General features: G+C 29.5%; 3 protein-coding genes across 7 annotated transcripts; 2 read left to right on the forward strand and 1 right to left on the reverse strand.

The window, feature by feature from the left end:
- Window positions 1-3,342: 3,342 nt before the first annotated feature.
- LOC114408581 (WEB family protein At1g75720-like) lies at window positions 3,343-6,229 on the forward strand. Of its 2 annotated transcripts, none has more exons than XM_028371673.1 (2): window positions 3,343-3,970; window positions 5,432-6,229. In XM_028371673.1, exons 1-2 carry the CDS (start codon window positions 3,824-3,826, stop codon window positions 5,906-5,908), a joined length of 624 nt encoding a protein of 207 aa, XP_028227474.1. In that variant the 5' UTR covers window positions 3,343-3,823; the 3' UTR covers window positions 5,909-6,229. The 2 variants fall into 2 exon arrangements, with proteins under 2 accessions (XP_028227474.1, XP_028227473.1); XM_028371672.1 differs by having other exon boundaries at window positions 3,355-3,970; window positions 5,426-6,229.
- Window positions 6,230-8,774: 2,545 nt separating this feature from the next.
- LOC114408053 lies at window positions 8,775-9,516 on the reverse strand. The gene has a single exon (XM_028371179.1). It carries the CDS (start codon window positions 9,467-9,469, stop codon window positions 9,092-9,094), a length of 378 nt encoding a protein of 125 aa, XP_028226980.1. The 5' UTR covers window positions 9,470-9,516; the 3' UTR covers window positions 8,775-9,091.
- A 6,031-nt stretch (window positions 9,517-15,547) lies between these two features.
- On the forward strand, window positions 15,548-19,399 carry LOC114408582 (transcription factor E2FC-like). 4 transcript variants are annotated; one of them, XM_028371674.1, is made up of 14 exons: window positions 15,548-15,998; window positions 16,098-16,284; window positions 16,376-16,426; window positions 16,521-16,606; window positions 16,748-16,836; window positions 16,924-16,978; window positions 17,803-17,855; window positions 17,943-17,993; window positions 18,074-18,122; window positions 18,205-18,270; window positions 18,355-18,467; window positions 18,588-18,786; window positions 18,864-18,916; window positions 19,061-19,399. In XM_028371674.1, exons 2-14 carry the CDS (start codon window positions 16,098-16,100, stop codon window positions 19,101-19,103), a joined length of 1,095 nt encoding a protein of 364 aa, XP_028227475.1. In that variant the 5' UTR covers window positions 15,548-15,998; the 3' UTR covers window positions 19,104-19,399. The 4 variants fall into 4 exon arrangements, with proteins under 4 accessions (XP_028227475.1, XP_028227477.1, XP_028227478.1 ...); XM_028371676.1 differs by having other exon boundaries at window positions 15,551-15,752; window positions 18,864-18,921; window positions 19,061-19,330; XM_028371678.1 differs by having other exon boundaries at window positions 15,576-15,752.

Consider the following 19,399-nt stretch of genomic DNA (forward strand, 5'->3'; position numbering starts at 1 on the left):
TTTGATGGAAAGCAATTTGATCTATTCTTTCTTTCTCACTCTCCAAAAACAAATGACTAATTTTCCTTCCCTTGATCTATACTTCTTATCTCACTCACTTGCTCCTTCTATGCCTTTTTTTTTTTTCCAGATCTACGCTTTGAAAGTAAGTGATTTTTTCCCTTGTTCAAATTTGTTTTTCCTCTCATTATTCAATGGCAAATAACTTGATTTGCTTTTTATTTATTGATCTTTGAAGGTGAGCAAACATTTTTCCTTCCCTTGATCTAAGTTGCTTATGTTTCTCTGTCTCTCCCTCTCCCCCCTGGATCTACACTTCGAAAGTGAATGAATCTTTCTTTTTTCCATATCTGATATTCCTTTATCACTCTTCAATGGAAAACAATTTGATCTATGTTTTATTTCTCACTCTTTGAAGGTGAATGAATCATTTCCTTTCTTAATCTATACTTTTTATCCCTTTTGCTCACGCCCTTTGCTCCTCTCTTCTCAAATCTACACTTTGAAAGAAAGTGATTTTTTTGCCTTGCCCAAATATATTTCCCCTTTCTCACTTTTCAATGGAAAACAACCTGATTTGTTATTTCTTTCTTGCTCTTTGAATGTGAGCAAACCTTTCTTCTTTCCTTCATCTAAGCTTCTTATCTTTCTTTCCCTTAGATCCATGCTTTGAAAGTGAGTGAATCTTTCTCTTTCCCAGATATGATATCCCTCTATCACTCATTGATGAAAAGTAACCCGATATGTGCTTTCTTTCTCACTCTTCGAAGATGAGTGACTCATTTTATTTTCCTTGATCTATATTATACATCTCTTTCTCTTGCTCCCTTAACATTTGTCTTTTCATATCTATGCTTTGAAAGCAAGTGAATCTTTCTCCTTGTCCAAATCTGTTTTTTTTTCTCTCACTTTTCAATGGAAAATAACTTGATTTGTTATTCCTTTGATACTCTTTGAAGGTGAGAAAACCTTTTCATATTATTACTTTGTACCATGTAATTTCTTTTTGTATTTATAAAATGATAAGTCTATAAGAATTATAAAAAAAAGTTATTAATTTAATTATGGTACATTGTACTTAATTGCATGATTGATAATGGTAGGTATTTTTGTCATTAATTTAGGCAGTTCCTTGTTTGTGTTGACAGTTGGTGGGCTTTGGCTTCAAATTGCACAACCTAGGTGAAGGGACAAAGGACTTGTGAATTGGTGATAGTGCTTACTTCTCCTTAAAGAACTTTGAGAATCGTTTAAAAATGTAGTTCTTATGTAGTAGAAGTCTTGCTGGTAATAAATAAAGATGACACCATCATGAGATATTATATTCCATACATGTTTGCAATTTAGTTGCATGCATTTAGGTTAGTTTGTTGCTTTGTTTATTTCGGTTAATAATTGCTAATAATTTTCTTCTTGGGCGCAACTTTTTTTTTGTTTGTCTTTATCATTGATTTTGCTTCTACATTAAGTATTTCTCACAATTTTGATAAAGTTAGTGTTTACTGATTTTTTTACTTTTGCTTTGGCTTATTTTTGTTTTTTCATTGCAACCCATGGAACAACTTATATGTTCAAATTGGTGTCTCAATATCCAATCTTTTCATTCTAACAAATTATAACGCTTGATCAAGATTAAGATTCATGCTTGGTTAGATGGACTTTTTTTTTCATTTTCTATGATAATAATAATGCATTGAGAGGAGTAATCTAACAACTATAATTCTTATGGTCCTTTACGCTTAAAGCGTTACTACAACGAATATATGAGTGAATAATAAACGACGACTTGGTTAGCAATTATTAAATGCTTCTTTGTGTAGTCTTGTGAGGATAAATTTGCCTGAGACACTAATAAAAGGAGAAACCAAAATGTTCACTCTTTGGTACTTTGAGGGACATTTAACTTTACGTATAAAATTTGGTTGACTAAAATGATCATGGACCTTCCTAAATGCAATTCACATTTACATTCGTGTGGTGTTGACTAGGTGTAAAATTCACCAAAGTATTAGCACATTAACTCAAAAGTATCATATGAAATATAAAGTCATAATCATTTTGTATGCATTTACTCATCATACTTATTGTTGTCATTATCTCATACCCTATTTATTTGATGAATGATGAACATTTACAAAGCTTATTTGTAAATTTTGTATAATGTTTTTGCATCTCACATTTTTTTCCTAACTTAGTTTGTAAAAATATTTCCTTTATCTACTATCAGTGAGATTATGTGAGATCCTTGAGGACAAAGTAAGCACCACTATTAGAAGTCTTGCGTCCCTTCATCCTTGGTTGTGCAATGAAGTACCATTTTTTCAAGGCAAAAAGTATAGTTATTGCTATGGACAAGTTTTCAATCAATCATAATTGTTAGACCCAACAATCCCTTAAATTATGTCGTTCATCATTGGTGAGAATCTTGGCAATAATTATTGATTGCCTTGATTGGGTGGCTCCCTCAATCAATGCTCCAATCACACCAATCCTCATAAAAGTTGTGGAAGTCACACCTTAACGTGAACAAGCTACTCCTTTGCACTCACTCTATATAAGCGCACAACACACCAAGGGGTACTTGAGATATGTTTGTTTCCCTACCTATTCCTATGAGTCTAAACTAACTTAAACATTAGACTCCCTGCGGGTAACCAACATGGTCTTTGCTCATGGGTTTTGTCGAGTGCAGTCAGATGACTTACCTGAAATGTTGGCAAGAACATTAGACACCCACCATGTGGGTTCCTAGTAAAACTTTTTTGGTCATATGAACCAAGATCCTTCCCTTCTCTTTTGAATTGTTTGACCAATTGTCAACTTACATGCTCTCATCCAATCAAGATCCTTTTTTGCTACAACACAATTATCTTCTTTTGTTGCTCTCCTTATTAAATTTTAACATTCATTTTTATATGCATAAGAACATTGTATATGCATCTTTGACTTTACATGTCATAATATGTTAACTCAAATGCGAATAGGGGATTAAAATTCTAGTAAACGAGAAACAACACTTCACTTCATCATTGCCATTCTAATGAATTTACTATTCCCCTACACCGATGGACACTGAATATTATTATTATTATTATTTATGAATTATTACAAATAAAGTAATGATATATGAATACTTCTCAATTTCAAACATCATATTGACATTTTTTTTTTGTCAATATTTCTATCACATCATATATTCTATTATATATGTATTTTTGTATCACTGTATATCATTTTTTGGACAACCATTGAATACAAACACTTCATCAATATGTTTTATTTCTTTTTTATTATTATTTCATCACATATCAGTCACTTACTCTTTTTATTTTTCTCCAAGTATAAACACCCACTGATATTAATCATTTTATTTTTTTAATTTTTGTATCACATTTCCTATAATGTGAACCCTGTAGGTTTCCATAGGCTTCTCTAGTGGAAAGAAAAACGAAAGAACAGTGGGGCTCTTTAAGTTGGCTACGGGTGAAGAGTCCTTGTCTTTAGTTGTGCTAAAAATATATAAATATTTTGGGCCATTTAGGTCCAACACCAACAGTACCAAGACCCAAGAGCATCCATCCACCCACCCTCAAACATAACAGAATTCTAGTGAAGTGGACGCGAAGAAACGAAGCTTCCAATCTTCATATGTTATATCTCAACCCTCTCTCCTTTGTCCAATTCTAGTACTTAATTCCTACTTGTAGACAATCCATCTCAATCTTCTCTCTCACATACACATTCACTAGCAGCCATCCTTGTTCGCTGTTTCCACTCCCATCCCTTTTAATTTTCTTAGCTTTATTGTGGAAGAAACACAAACATGAACATGGAAGGTGGTGTCTTGCTGGTCAGAAAGGCAGAGATAGACACAAGGGCACCATTCCGGTCTGTCAAAGAGGCTGTCTCATTGTTCGGTGAGAAAGTCTTAGCTGGAGAGGTTTATGCAAGTGCAAACAAGCTCAAAAAGGTTCTACAAATCACTTATCTTTATTGGTTACTCATTTATACACACATACATTATATGATCAATTAATCTACATTCTACAGTGAAAATTACTTGGTGCCACCTAAAAAATATCTTACGTGCGAAAGCTTTATTGATTTATTTCTTTACTCTTTATTTCATTAATTTTTTTCTGATTACGTTGATTCTTGACCGAAGTACCTTTGTGCCATGTAGCATCACTTATCTACAATCCGCTTTAGAACATTTGCACAACAAAACTGTTTTCAATCTGTTTAGTTTTTCGGCGACTCGTACCCGTAGTCTTAGGCATCAATGGTGATGGCCTTAAACTTTTGAACTAATAGTAACAATTTTACTTGAGTTCCAATTTAGAAGTCATTTTACAAACATTTAGAAGGTTTAAATTAACTATATATTAGTCCCAAAATTTTACACAAGATGAATTCAGAATATATTTGATAATAAGTTTAAATATGGTTTTAATTTATGATAGATTAGTAAATTTTGTTTTAAGTTTTTAATAATTTTTTTTGTTTTGAGTTTCAAATGAAACAAAAATATATTTTTTATTCTTATTATTTTGCTTTAGTCATTTTAATATATATGTTTTTGTTTTTGTCCCTATAATATGGGGATCATTTATTATTAGTTCCTATCAAATATTTTGTAGAAAGATTAACATAAAATGAACAAAATTTTATATGGATTAAAATAAAATAAAAAATAGATATATTAAAAGAATTAAAATAAAATAACAAAGATTAAAAATATAATTTTTGTTTTTATTAGGAACTTAATGAAAAAAAGAATTTAAAATAAAATTTATTAGTTTATCATGAAACAAAAATATATTTTAGTTTAAACAATAGATATATATTTAAGGAGAGCTCACCGAAGCATGCGTTGCTCCAACCTTATGCTTGCTTGTAACAGGGTGCAAACAACAACAGATGGTTATTCAGCGGCAGCCTGTGTCGTGTGCTTTCTTGTAATTTGCGTGTCTTCCTTTCTTTATCGTGTCATAGAATAAAGGCACTGAAAAACTAAATTAATTTATGCTTTTGCTCGTACGATACCTTAATTATAATCTATTCATATCTCAAGCTTTGTGGGAAAATATTGAAATAGTAACTATACTTATTCAATACTTTTTTTTAAAGGATTATTCAATACTTTTTTTCCTGTTCCTTTCAATTACATAATTCATTTATCTTACATGTCCATTTTTTAATCTTCTTCCTACTTTCTATTGTGTGAATTTTACACTTCGTTACAAAGAAGAGTTTTATTAACAAATATTCTTAAGATATTAATTAAGGAATTAAAATAAAAAAATCATTTATAATTTAAATTTTTTAACAAATATTCTTAGAACACCAGTTAGCTATTACCAATATATAATAGAATAGTAGTGTATTGTTCCACTCCACACATAGATCTAATTGGTTGTTATAGATACAGAGTGGAGCAAATGAAAACGGCGTTGATTTTTGGAGAATTGAAAACGTTGAAGCTGAGTTAGAGGAGACGAGGGAAAACCTGCAGAGGGCAAAGGAAGAAAGCATGGTAATGGCCCATTGCCTGTCTTCTCTGCAGGAAGAGCTTGAACGCACGAAGCAAGAGCTCCAACAACTGAAGCAACGGGAAACAGAGAAGCACCCGGTGGAATCTGAAATTGAAGATGTCAAGTTTGTGGAGAACTTAACGACGTTTGGAGTGCAAAGTTCGAGATTCGACCAGGAAAATATGGAGTTCCAAAAGAAAAGGTACGTCACGTTCGCGAATCCGCCATCGGTGTCTCATCACGTGATGCTACCGCAACACGGGGTTGAAAAGTTGGAAAGGCACCCTTCTCTCAGGAAGAAGAACAAGAAGTCGTTCATTCCTTTGATTGGAGGCATTTTTTCAAGGAAAAAGGGAAGCCAAGAAATTCCATGAAACCAATTTGAATCAAACGTAAGTTCAGGGCTTTGGTTGGTTTTCCAAACATACGCTAAGTACCATATATGTTTTCGGTTTACTAATATGTTAATTACCAGAATAATTGCCAACTGCATTTTGTTTAGAGTTTCTTTTCTTTCTTTTTTCTCAAAAGGTATATTTTCTTGTCCTCTGTAACGTAACAGACTTTAATGGCAAATGGCCCGTACAATGTAGTTAAACTCAGTAGCAGAGTAGCGGAATATGTATGCATGTGGAGTGTGGTTCATGTAATAAAGCACCATAATTACAATTTCACATTCTCAGTTTTCATTTAGACATATGAGGCCCAAAGAATCAAAGCAATTATTTCCACTTCAAGAGTTGGGGTCAAAATCGTGTAATGACCAAGTGACAGATTAGAAAATATAAGTCGTGGCCTAAATTTATGGAATACACTAATAAATATGGTGTAAGAATTTGTTTCTTTGAGAAGATCGATTGTTGGATAAATTTATGACAGGTGACATATAGAGAGAAATAAGATGTATAAAGATAGATGAAAATCTCAAATAAAAAATTATTAGAGTGTATCTTAGCCTATTACGGTGAATCCTTACCCTCAACATGTTTTATGAGAAGATTGTATCTATAATGTAAAATATTTTTACATTATTGTTGAATTATATATATAATAAGTTTTTTTTTTATAATAAATACCTTAAAAATTATATCTATTATATTTTTTAATTAGTTCATAGTGTACTCCTTTTTTACAATACATAATCATTAAATCATGTTTTATTTATATGCTCAAAATAAGTTTAGCAGTGTGGCTCAAATATTTGTCGAGGATGATATTGAATATAGGAATCTTTTAAAATATTGTGCTGCTTCTAACATGTTAGCCTTCTTCATGATGAGAATCATTGGATAAGATTTTAACGAAGCATAACTTGCACAACATAAATATGGTCTTCAATGTGCAAGATTCAATCCTCTTATTTTAGAGAATTTTTAACTTTAAAAAACAAACAAACAGAGATGCACATAATAAAAGTTTGGTTTATAAAATGAAGGACATATACTACTACAATTTAAGCTTAAAGTTGATTGTAACACACCCAAAACGAAAACAAATCTTATAATCAATTTATATTACATGTAATTTTTTTCTTGTTCTCAAATCTTTGGGGGTTCAACAGTCAACTTTAAGTACTTATGTTGTGTGGACTTATAGTAACACAAATGTCATAATGCGTTGTACCTCAACCCCTTGAGGGAAATTGGGAATGGTAACCCCCAAAAATAACGCGGGTTTGTTTTTTTAAAAAATAAAATCAGAACGTGGGTCTGTGTTGATTAATATATATAAGTTAGAAAATTTGTCTAATCAACTGATGCTTATTAGTGTTGTAAAAATGTAAAAGAATAAATATTTAATTTGTTTATAACCACTAGTTACTTTTGTAATCAAAACTTAAATTTAAATAATTAATATTATATAATAAAATAATTATAAATCACTTTTAAAATTAATTTTTATAAATTAAAATAATTTTTCACTTTTCTAAAAATAAAAAATTTAAATTATATATTTAATACTTTATAACATTAAAATAAATTTATTCTGATTAAATCAATTATACATAATATTTATTTATTTTAAATTTTTTATCAATATAAGTTAAGAATAATATGCTATTAGCTTAGTGTTTCGTGTCCTGCAAGGTATTATTTTCATAATTTATAATTTTTTATATATTATAACTTTTTAATGTATTTATCTATTATATTTTAATTGATAAAAATATATAGTAGTGTATGTATATACATATAATAGTTAATGATATTAATATATAATAAAATATTAAATGTTATAAAAAACTATACAAAATTTTTGTGTGATGTATATTATATTTTTATATACATGCATCGAGTTTGTATTTTTATAAAATTTCGCGTTTCATATCAAATGTATCTGTATGAATTTTATTTTATATTTAATATATTTTCTATATTTTTGAATTAATAAATTTATATATTTTTAATCGATGAAATTTGAACATTAATCAAATAAGTTAATATAAAAGCCTTCTTTAATTAATGAAAAAAATAAGGAAAAAATTGATTTGAAATAAAAATTTATTTCAAATGAGTGAATGTTATTATTGAAATTTCAAATGTTCTTTAACATTTGAACATATTTTATCAATTAATATTTAAATATGATTTACGAATTTAAAATTTCATTTTTATATTTTATTCTTATAATTTTTAATTACATGATGCAAAACATAAATTTATCCTTGTCCTGCAAAATTGATATAACTTAATGCATAGCACCTAAAAAAGATATATTGTTAACCTAAAAGTACAAAAAGAAATCAAATCAAATAAACTGATTGATTATTTTTTTTGTAGTACATTATTAAACAATATTAGAATTGTTATAAAAATAATAATAAAAGAGGAATGAAATAATTGATTAAGAATAAAAATAGAATTGCTTGCATTTAAAAGAATAAAAATTAAATATTACTCTAATAGAAAGAATATTAAAATAGAATAATATTTATTTTAATTATTAATTGAATTAATAATATTTATTTAATATTTCTGATCCTGACATGTTACGTTGGTCAGGGAAATATATACTGCCTATCAGCCTCAAATTTAGCGTGGATAGATCCAACTTCAAATTAGTCTGGTGATGATTTTTTTATTCTTTCATGATTTTACACACTAGTTTTGTTTTGTTGTTTTGTTAATAGAATCTGAAAACTAATTCAATTCAATCCCGTTCCAGAACCACTACACCATGGAGATATAATGTTAATTCAGTGATAAAGGAAAAAAAAAACTGTGAGTTTGAATCTCTAGCTATCAAACAACTAATAATACTAGCCATTAACATTTACTAATAAAAGAAAATAAAAACCTACACAGTCAACATTATTCTCCCTCATTGTATACACACGATTGGAGTACATAAAAAAGAAGCCAGCGATTGAATAGAAGTAATTCCATTATATATGCAAAAATACAATGCTCTCCCATATAAATATATATAGATGAATCACTATAGCATAAGGAAATTAAATAATATAATAAGTATAATGAACAAAGCACATATGATGGCAACCGAATCAAAGAACGCGAGGGCACAAGACATTAATCGAAGGTCAATTAATGTCAGACTCAGACAACATCAGATTTTCGACCATCCAAAACGCCATCTTGTGCTGACTTATTGAAAAACTCGATGCAATCGGCAATGGCCTCGCTGTAATGCGATTGAGAGGAATAGTAGGAACTGCATGAAGTCTTGGGCGGTTCAAACCGGTCATTAACTTTGTGCTTCGAATCCTTTGAGCGACGAGAATTAGGTACCGAGAACATTAGGCGCATGAAGATCTTGCGGAAGCGTTGGAAGAGCTTCATGGCAGAGAGGTTCAACTTTGGACGAGGCTGAGGGATTTGTTCAAAGTATGCTTCTTCTTCAGTACCTCCTCTTATTTTTATAACAACAAAACCCTCTGTTCCTGATTTATGTGGGTTGTTGTGCTTCTTGTACATTTTTCTCTCCCTTTCACACAAGCACACCCTCTTGAAATATATAGTTATCATGGTTTGGTTTCTCTTTTCTGGAGGGTATATATATATATATATATATATAAAGGGTGAGAAATTGATGAGCATTTAAATTAATTAAGCTTGAGAGATTATATATATTCCATATTGGAAGGCCAAAAAGATATTGGACAAGTAAGAAGTGCCATGTGCCCAAATGATCATTTGCATGGCCTTCCTGTCCTCACAATTTGGTTTCTTTGCTTAGGTTTGTTGATTACGTTCAATTAACATCTTAAGCTAATTCATAATCAGTAGCAGGATTAATTAGTACTCTTTTTAATTAAAATTGTGGCAGAATTAGGTGCTTTGGATAGAGTTAATAAAATTTGATCATTTTCAAGTTTATTATTAATAAAAGGAGAAGAATGATGATCGGTCCACACTGCCTCAAATATAAAAACCTTGAAGGATCTCCAACAACAATCATTTGTAACAATTAGTGGAACCCATCCAACATGTCCAACGTTAAAGCAAGTGATTTTGACCTAATTCATTCCCTCTTTCTGGATTTTTTTTTTTTTTTGTACAGTCATCAATCCTGCAAACGCTTCAGCTTTCACTAGGAAATCATCGCGAAGATAACGTGAATAATGCAGGAATAAGCTCACCAATATTTGTGTGTGTGTAATTATATATTGTATTTGTCACAACCAATCCAAATCATTTTGTACCCGAAATCTACGTGGGGATTTCATAATTATAACTGTACATAGGGAGACACACATCCGCAGACATATATGAATGTCGGTGACGCAAGTTAATAGTCATATTCATTTCTTTTATTCGAGTAGTTTTATAAGATTTTTTTTTTTTTTGGGTACAACTTACAAGAGAGAATAAAACGAAAAAGAGATAAATGACATCAGCACGGAGCAGGTCCATCAAATGTAAAATTAGTTCGAATCCTCAAGATAGTTTCAAGATTTTTTTCCTTCATTTTTCATTCAATCATGAATTGTTATACAACTGAGAATAATAATTTTCTCTTCTGAAAAGAATAATAATTTTTAAAAACACATCTAGAAATTTTTTTGATTAAATAATAGTATACAAATCTTAGATTATCTGTATGTTAAAATTAAACTTTATAAGTACTTCTATAGTGTCATAATTGATCTTTTTAATAAAATTTGAATTGTTTAAATAATAAATTATTTTTAAAATTTTAAGTCATTCAATAATTTATATTTTCATTTGATACTTAAATTGAGAAATCCAACAGGATGTGTTAAGAATTATTACCATTCCTCAATAATACTTATTAGTTATCTATTTTTTTATTTCCAAATTTTGTTAATCAAGTTATCAACTATATATATTTTTAATGAATGAACAAACTTAAATTTGTTCCATTATTAAGTTTATATATAAATATGACTTACTTCTAAAATAAGTCAATTTCTCTCATATATGTGTGTATGTATATATACACTCTTACTCTTATAGTGTATATAAAAAAATACACACTCTTATAAATATTAAGAAAATGCACGTGAGGTAAAAATTGATTCCAAGGCAGTTTAATTAATACGTTGTATAAATTATAAATTACTTGTTTCTCTATATTTCTGGATATTAAAGAAGAGATAAAAATAAGAAGCAAAAATTTGTTGATTTTGATAATATTTATTTTCTTTCTTGTAAATTTGTAAACTATGCAAAATGAAAATGAAAAGAAAAAAAAATCCTTCTATTTTCTTTACAATTGAAGAGAGAAAAAAGTCCTTCTTTTTCCTTTAAGATTTCCCTTCAACCAATCATACTAATAGCATATTGGCATGACCTCGCCCTAAGTGTTATTGCTAAATCCGTTTATGTTGAAGTAATTAATCCATTAATAAATGATTTGTGAGAGCATGTGATTACTTACAAATTGGCAGTAGATTAGAAGCTAAGAATATAATGATTGGCATTCTTTTGGCAAGTTTTAGGGGAAACAATGGATATTTTCATTTGAAGTTAAAACCAGCAGGATTACACGAATAGTGGTCCAAACAATAAACTCGCTTAAATTCTCTCTGTAGAGGCAAATTAACCTGCGGGTTATAAAAGTTTGATTAAAGCAATGGCTTCCGTACTACCAGCATTTTGGGGAAGAAATTATTGAATTTGAGGGATTATTTTTTTGTCTATGATTTTGGTTAATCGCGTAATTAGTTTAGTTGTTGAATTTTATTAACTTTTTTCCCTAAATTATAAAAAAAATGCTACATATATATCACATGAAAAATAGCCAATTGCTTTCTTGGCTTTGTGATTTGCTATATCTTCTCACATCATATCAAAGCACAAATTTACGCACAGCATCAAATCAATAAGTAAGGATCATATGCATATAACAATCTCGTATTATATAACTTCTCGGGGGTCGAGAATGTAAAACGTGGTGATGATAATGAATGAGAATCGTTCAGCTAGCATTCTGTTGGACGAATTTGATCATCAGGCCAAAGGTTCGCGGTAATCATGATTCATTCGTAAGACATTATCATTGTGTCTTGTACTTGTTTCGTCTCAAAATAACCCCTTAGGATAGGATGAGGTCATTTCTGCATAAAAAAATACATTCAATTTTAACAAACTAGTTCGATCAATGATTATGCCGGAAAACAGAACAATTTATCCCTTCAATTTTATATAGATATTTAATAAAGAAATTAAAATATGAACAAAATCAAATGTTGGTAAATACTAAATAGATCTTATTATCAAGTATTGACATAAATAATAATATTATTTTTACATTATTATTATTATAAATAAAATTTTAGGATTTATATAGATTATCATATTATTAGGGTGAAATATTATTTGTTGATGATTAATTTTTATCAAAAAATTTGTTAGGCTATGGTTAGTGGGAAATTCTCTCAATCATGTTTTTATCATCTATAAGATTAAAATGTGATATTTTATTTAAGAGATTCAAATCGGATCCATTTAAATCAATGATCTATTGATAATTTTTAAAATTTTAAATCAAATTATCTTAACAAAATTCTTTTAAAGGTAGATTAAATATTTAACATAAATTTAAGGAAAATAAAAACTTTTTTTTTTGAAGAAATTGAATTATAAATTAGAAGTAATGGATGAAAAAGAAACAATAAAAGGCTCGAGAATAAAATAATATTTATGAATCATATTTATTGAAAATGTCATAAATATGTTTGATGTGTTTAAAATATTTTTGAAATTAAAGACATAATAAATTGTATATTTATATTATAAAAACACTCTTCATCCCTTCATGAAAATCATAAACTTTGTAATGTTGTCATATTTTGACAAAATATAAAATATGTTATTTTGAAAATATTTTGACTAAGTACTTGAAAATGGTACCTTTAGGTCTTATTTATAAGATTAAATTATTTAATTTATTATGATTAAAAAATATTTAATTTAGTTTAAAATAGTAAATATGACTCAAATTTATAATTTTTTTAAAAAAATTCTCATTATCATTAATATTTCTATTTCGCTTTCTTTTAGTTGTTTGTTATTACTATCTCTCATTTAATTAGGAATATTTTAGTCTAAAAATAATTAATACAATAGGCATTATGGTTGAGCCTTATAAAAAAGACCAAACATCACACATAAACTATAAAAAGGTTGAAACAATTATTTGAATTTCAATGTGCGAATTAAAAAAAACTTCTAACCTCTAAAAATAACTAAAATATATTTATAAAAAAAAATAAACATTATTTTTTACTTAATGGTTTAATTTTTTTATACTCTCTCCAAACTCAAATATAATTAAAAAGACTATTTTCTATTAATTAAGAAAGTTAGTTAGCCCAAATTTAATTTAATAACCTCGTTTTAAAAAATAATATTTTATTAAAATATCCTAATTAAAATTTGATATTAAGACTGAAATGAGTCGTTAAAATTAAAATATAAATTGAATAAATAATGTTATAAAAATTATATCATTAAATAAGATGAAATTAATTAAAATTTATTTATATTTTCATCAATTAAACATTATTTTTTCTCTTATTTAAGTCCTAAAAAAATATATCCTTTCTTTTTTTAAAAAAAAGAATTTCGTATATAAAAAACTCAGAATCATGTTTTCTTTAAAAAATTATTGTAAGTTGGGGTTTATTTTAATTTTAAAGAAAATCATTATTGAACGCCTATGGTTGACCCTAGTCCACAGGCACAGGGTATGTGGACTCACGTTTAAGGGTGGGCTGGTGAGGGGCCTTGGCCTTCACTAATATTTTCTAAATTTTAAATTCAATGTTCACCGTTATTTTTTTATATAAATTTTACTTTTCGTCATTTATACTTTTTATACTTTTTGCCACCTTCTAAGTTATCAGCCTTATTAATGACACTCTTGGTAAATAAGCCCACGATTAGAACTCTACCAGATCCATCTAAAACACAATTAACTATGGCAGTTGCTATTTTCACTCCTCTCATTTGTTTATACACTTTCCTTTTCATATCCTCTTTCAAAAAAATACACTCCTCTATTAACAGTTTTGATAAAAGCCTGAAAAAGCTGGTGCAAATCTATGAATGGAAGATGTTAATATTATTCTCGATTATTATAACACATTAAATCAGAAAATTGAATACTCCAAGCAATCTAAATCTGGCTTAACAAAAGGGATATCCTATTGATTTAAGGAATATTATATTTTATCAAAATTTAGTTATTATACAATCAAGTTGTTATTGCTAGACTTTTTAAAACTATAGAACCAATAGTAATTTTATCTTTTTTTTTTTAAGAAATCTAATTTGAAGATTATATTATTTTAATTTTATCTATTATACAATCGTTTGTTATCTCTTGATTTTTTATTCTCTTTAAACTATAAAATCAATCACAATTTTATCTTTTTTAAGGAAATTTGATTTAAGTATTATATTTTATCAAATTTAAGTTATTATATAATTAATTCTTATCTCCTAAATTTTAAAATTAATAGCAATTTGATAAATTTAATAGGAATATTATCTAAATGTTATAGTTTATTAATTTTAGTTACTATAAAATAATTTTCCATTTTAGTATCCCATAAAAGAAAGGTATTTCTAATTTTCCATTTTTCATATTTGACATTTAGTATTTTACATTTATATGTTATAAATATATTTCACTAATTATAAATATAAAATTTGCTAATATATACATGTTTATTTTTTAATATGAATGCATTACCAAACTATATCTTAATATTGTCTTCAATGGTGTATCTTACTAATACAATCATATTAAAAATCAAGTATGTATATGTTAGAAAATCCTTGTGAGATTTGTTAATATATACACAATTGTTTTTAGTATGTCTGTGTTAACAAACTATAGCTAAAAATTCTATTAAAATAAATCAATGGTGTAACTTAATATCACACTTATACTAAAAATCAAGTGTTTGTATGTTAGCTATATATATAAACGCACACTATGTAAAATACAAATGTTTATACATTGATGGTTTTGTTTTAGGATAAATTATGTTTTGGGTTCTTGAATTTTTTTACTTTTGTTATTATGGTCTTTTAATTTTTTGGAGACCAGTCTTCCAAATTTTTATTTCATCCAGTATTTTGGTCATTTTTTATTCGAATGCAGTCAATCGCCTGTGGTACTATTTATATTAATATTTAAGAGGATTGGATTGTAAATATCCACCATAGGTTTTAATCGATGTTTTGGTGTAGTTTCTTGACTTGTTTGGTTTGATATATTTTTTTTTCTTTATCAGAATTTGTTATTTCTTAATTATTATTTTTCATCATTTTATCGCCTCTTATTGATCATTCTCTCAACTGGAAAATTCATTTTCTTTGGTGGGTTCTCAAGCAAAAATGCAGAATTTGATAGTTTAGCATTGCGAGTCTGGTTAACAAATTATCATTTCTCAAGAAATGATAAATAGACAAAATGAACAGAACTTTTAAAGAGAAGAGAAGCCCAAAAAGGAGGGCAGAGAGAAAGTGAGGCCCAAAAGGAGGGAAAGGAGAAGAAAAGGGCGGGGTGGCGTGTGCATTCGAACTGAACTGACCGCTTTTTTTGCGCTGGTGTTGGCGGCCACACCACATCACTTTTCATTTTCTATTGCTATTGCTATATAACAGTGTTACTGTTACCATTATTACCCTTCTCGAGTATCAGTGTGTTCATGTCCACTACGGCCCAAGATCAATCCCATCCCCATTCAAATTCCAGCTATTGCTTTCTCCTTCCCTCACAGTGACTTCTCTTCTCTCTTTTCTGCTTTTCTTCTTATTTCAATGACATACATTATCGGATCATTTCCCCCCATTCCAATTATCAAATCTCATCATATCATTGCTTGATTTATTCTTCACAATCTTAACCACATCTGCTAGTTGCTTTTATCTTCTCTGCTCTAATTATCAATTCTACAAAAAATTATTTTAATTACACGCGCCGAGTTGGATTTGTAGAGTTTTGTTAGGGCACTAGCATTCCAAGGTCAAATATTTGAAAATATAGTTTGTCAGCAAATCTTGGCTCTTGTAAATAAGGCACTTCCCTTATGCTTTAAATGTTTGTATTCAACTATCTGTGCAGATGGGTCAAAGATATGAAAACAATGTTTTCAAGTCTCACATAAGTAATATTGAAGCTGCTCCCGGTATGACCCAAACAGTTCATCTTCCTCCCCCACTTCAAACCGACCCTACCATAAGAGGAAAGCAAAATGGTAAACCAAAAGGTTCAAGAAATGCAAAATCTGCGGCTCACAGACCTTATGCCGGTATCAGTCTTTTAGACTATGATTCTGTGAAACTCTTCGTTCATTTATTTCTTTTTGCTTGAATTTATGCTGGGTGGATTTTCCCTATCAGATTCCACTAATTCGACTGCGGTTAACAACTGTCGTTATGACAGTTCCTTAGGTATGTGTATGACCACACTCGAGTATTCCTCCGTGATGCCTTTTTAAGCAAGTTTCTGAGTTAGTGTGACTCTCTTTATCACGTACTTGGGCAGGACTGTTAACCAAGAAATTTGTGAGCTTAATCCAGGATGCTAAGGATGGAACCCTGGATCTAAATAGAACCGCTGAAATCTTGGAGGTAAATAATATGTCTTTCATGGTTTTCTTGACTGATGGCTCCTTTTGAGCTTTTCTTACACGTGCTATTAGTATAGTGTACTTCTGCTTCCTGCTTTTTTGACCTTCGGTTTTATAATATGTCTAAAATTAATTTTGGCAGGTTCAGAAAAGGAGAATTTATGACATTACAAATGTTCTTGAAGGGGTAGGACTGATAGAGAAAACATCAAAGAATCATATAAAGTGGAAGTAAATATCTATTCTTTTGTTTGTTACTTTGTGGCTTTTCATCATCATATATATGATATGATGATAAACGCTGTGCCTTACGAGCAGGGGATGTGATGGGCTTGGACCTCGAGAACTGGAAGACCAAGTTAATAGTTTAAAGGTTTTGATCTTTTTTACTTGTTAGTTAGTGCAGATGTATTCCATAATTCCTGGTTTTAGACTGCTTACATGGTTGCTTTTAATTGTAAGCATCACTTAGTTTTTTACATATGAACATATATGTGAAAAATGAAAACATACCTTGCTTCTTTTCAAACCATGGGTTATACTTATAGGAATCTTGGATTTCTTCTTGGGATCACATTACTCCAAGGAATCTTTGGTTTCAATATTTATATATGGTCATACCCCTGTCCAAAATAGTTGTAGGTAATTGTACAGTTAAGGCTGCTTAGGATGAAGAAATTGATCAAAATAAAATTAAAGTTGCTGGCAGTAAAGTGAAACTTGAACTACTCAAGGCACTGTTCTAGAAGACAAAAGAAAAATTCTGGGCACATAGGCATCTAAAAGGATCACTTGTTTGCGTGGATATCTGTTTTCTGTAGAAACTTAAGCTTGACATGTTTTCAAATAGCTCAAGTTTATCTTACAGAATAATATACGATATGACGCCTTTTAATTTAGGCTATTGGACTAGGCAAAATCTAAATGTGATATGATACCATGACTTATGGTACTATTTAAATATAGACCAGGTATAAATTGCATATTATGGAAGGAATATAGGTCTCGCCACTTCTGCCTTGTATTTTATATACCTACGCAGATATCATAGCAAGCTTCTTCCTGAGCTTTGGACTGATGTAACTGATTATAATTTTTAGTTTAAAATGCATGTTGGTTGTAGGATTTTAGCTCCATCTTTGAATGCTGCTGTATGCTAGTGATTTGGTCCAACTCTGACAGCTTGGTTCTATACAGGCTGAAGTTGATAGTCTATATGCCGAGGAATGCAAACTTGATGATTGTATAAGGTTAGCTACTAATATTGTGTGTGAAAAGTTTCATGATGGTTGACCTATCAGTTTTTTTTTTAAACAATTATCATTTTAATTTCTCAGGAAAAAGCAGGAGCTTCTAAGAAACCTGGAGGAAAGTGAAAGCTCTCAAAAGTATGAACTTCTGACAACTTGTCTTATAAGTTACAATTTCTTGGTTTCTTTTCCTGATAGTAAGCTTGGTTGATGATTAGGTACCTCTTTATAACCAAGGAAGATATTCTTGGCCTTCCATGCTTCCAGGTGATTTTTTGTCTAAATATTTAAAATTTTATAAAGCTATGATCTGTTTATCCATTATGACCTTTATCTACTATTTTCACAGAATCAAGAAATTATTGCAATCAAGGCTCCAAAAGCTAGTTCCATCGAGGTTCCTGATCCTGATGAGGTGGGATCTACCTTCTGCTAATATGGGTGTTGCAACTTGTTTGGTATAACAAGCTTTTAATTGACTTCTCACTCAAATAAGCAGGAATTAGGTTTTCGGCAAAGGCAGTACAAAATGATTGTTCGAAGTGCCATTGGACCAATATATTTGTACCTCTTGAGGTACTTCTCTGCTGTAACATTGCAACCAAAAGTTTGGTATTTCTATGTTCTCTGACATTTGCTTTTGTTAAAATCTTTGCTCTTAGTTGGCTTAAGGTCATTTTTTACTTCTTTCTCTTGAGTCTTTAATAACTGATATTTTTTTTATCTTTGAAGCAAGGACGACCACAAGTTTGAGGATGATAGTGCCAAACCGATGAAATTAACAAATCCATCATGGAATAGTGATCTCTACAGAAAGAGGGGTGTGGGATTATTAGAAAGCCAAAATGATGAAAATAATCCTTCTGAGCGTTTCAGTTTGCAGGGTTCACAAGCATTTGGAATTCAAGAAATTACTCCCACTGATTTTGAAGTATGTAAAACTTGAAGCTCTAAATGATAAAACCAAAAACTAGAAAGACAATGTTAAGTCATTGTGTTTATTTGCAGATGGAAGATGACTATTGGTTTCAATCAGATCCTGGAGTGAGCCAAACAGAATTGTGGGGTAGCAATATCTTCTAAACAATCCTTATTATATGAATTTGATTCTCTGATTTTAGCACTGCACGAGGAAGCAAGGTGACCAGTTTAAAGTTCATACTAATGAATGCTCTTTTTTCCCCCTTTCTTTCTTTTCTGTTCAGGGAAGGAGTAGTTGGTTCTGATAGACGTGCTTCAGACGATTAATCCAATAAGAGGTGCGGGATTTGCTTGAACACAAGCTTCACTAACAGATACGATTAATAAGAGATAGACTGTTAATTGTTCCAGATGACACAAAGGATACATTTCAAACTGTAAATTTTGGCTCCTTTTTTTGGCTTTTTTTTCTATCAGCAGTTGCCTTAACTAGGATAATTGTGTCCTAGTTCAACAATGTAACTTACGAATAAGATTGAGATATAACTTTTAAATAGAAGTGTCTCAAATCTATTATAGCTTTACATAGATAAAGATATAACCAAGGGTCTAAGTTAGTTGTT

The sequence above is a fragment of the Glycine soja genome, chromosome 4, assembly GCF_004193775.1.
Source record: "Glycine soja cultivar W05 chromosome 4, ASM419377v2, whole genome shotgun sequence".
Taxonomy (NCBI): Eukaryota; Viridiplantae; Streptophyta; class Magnoliopsida; order Fabales; family Fabaceae; genus Glycine; species Glycine soja.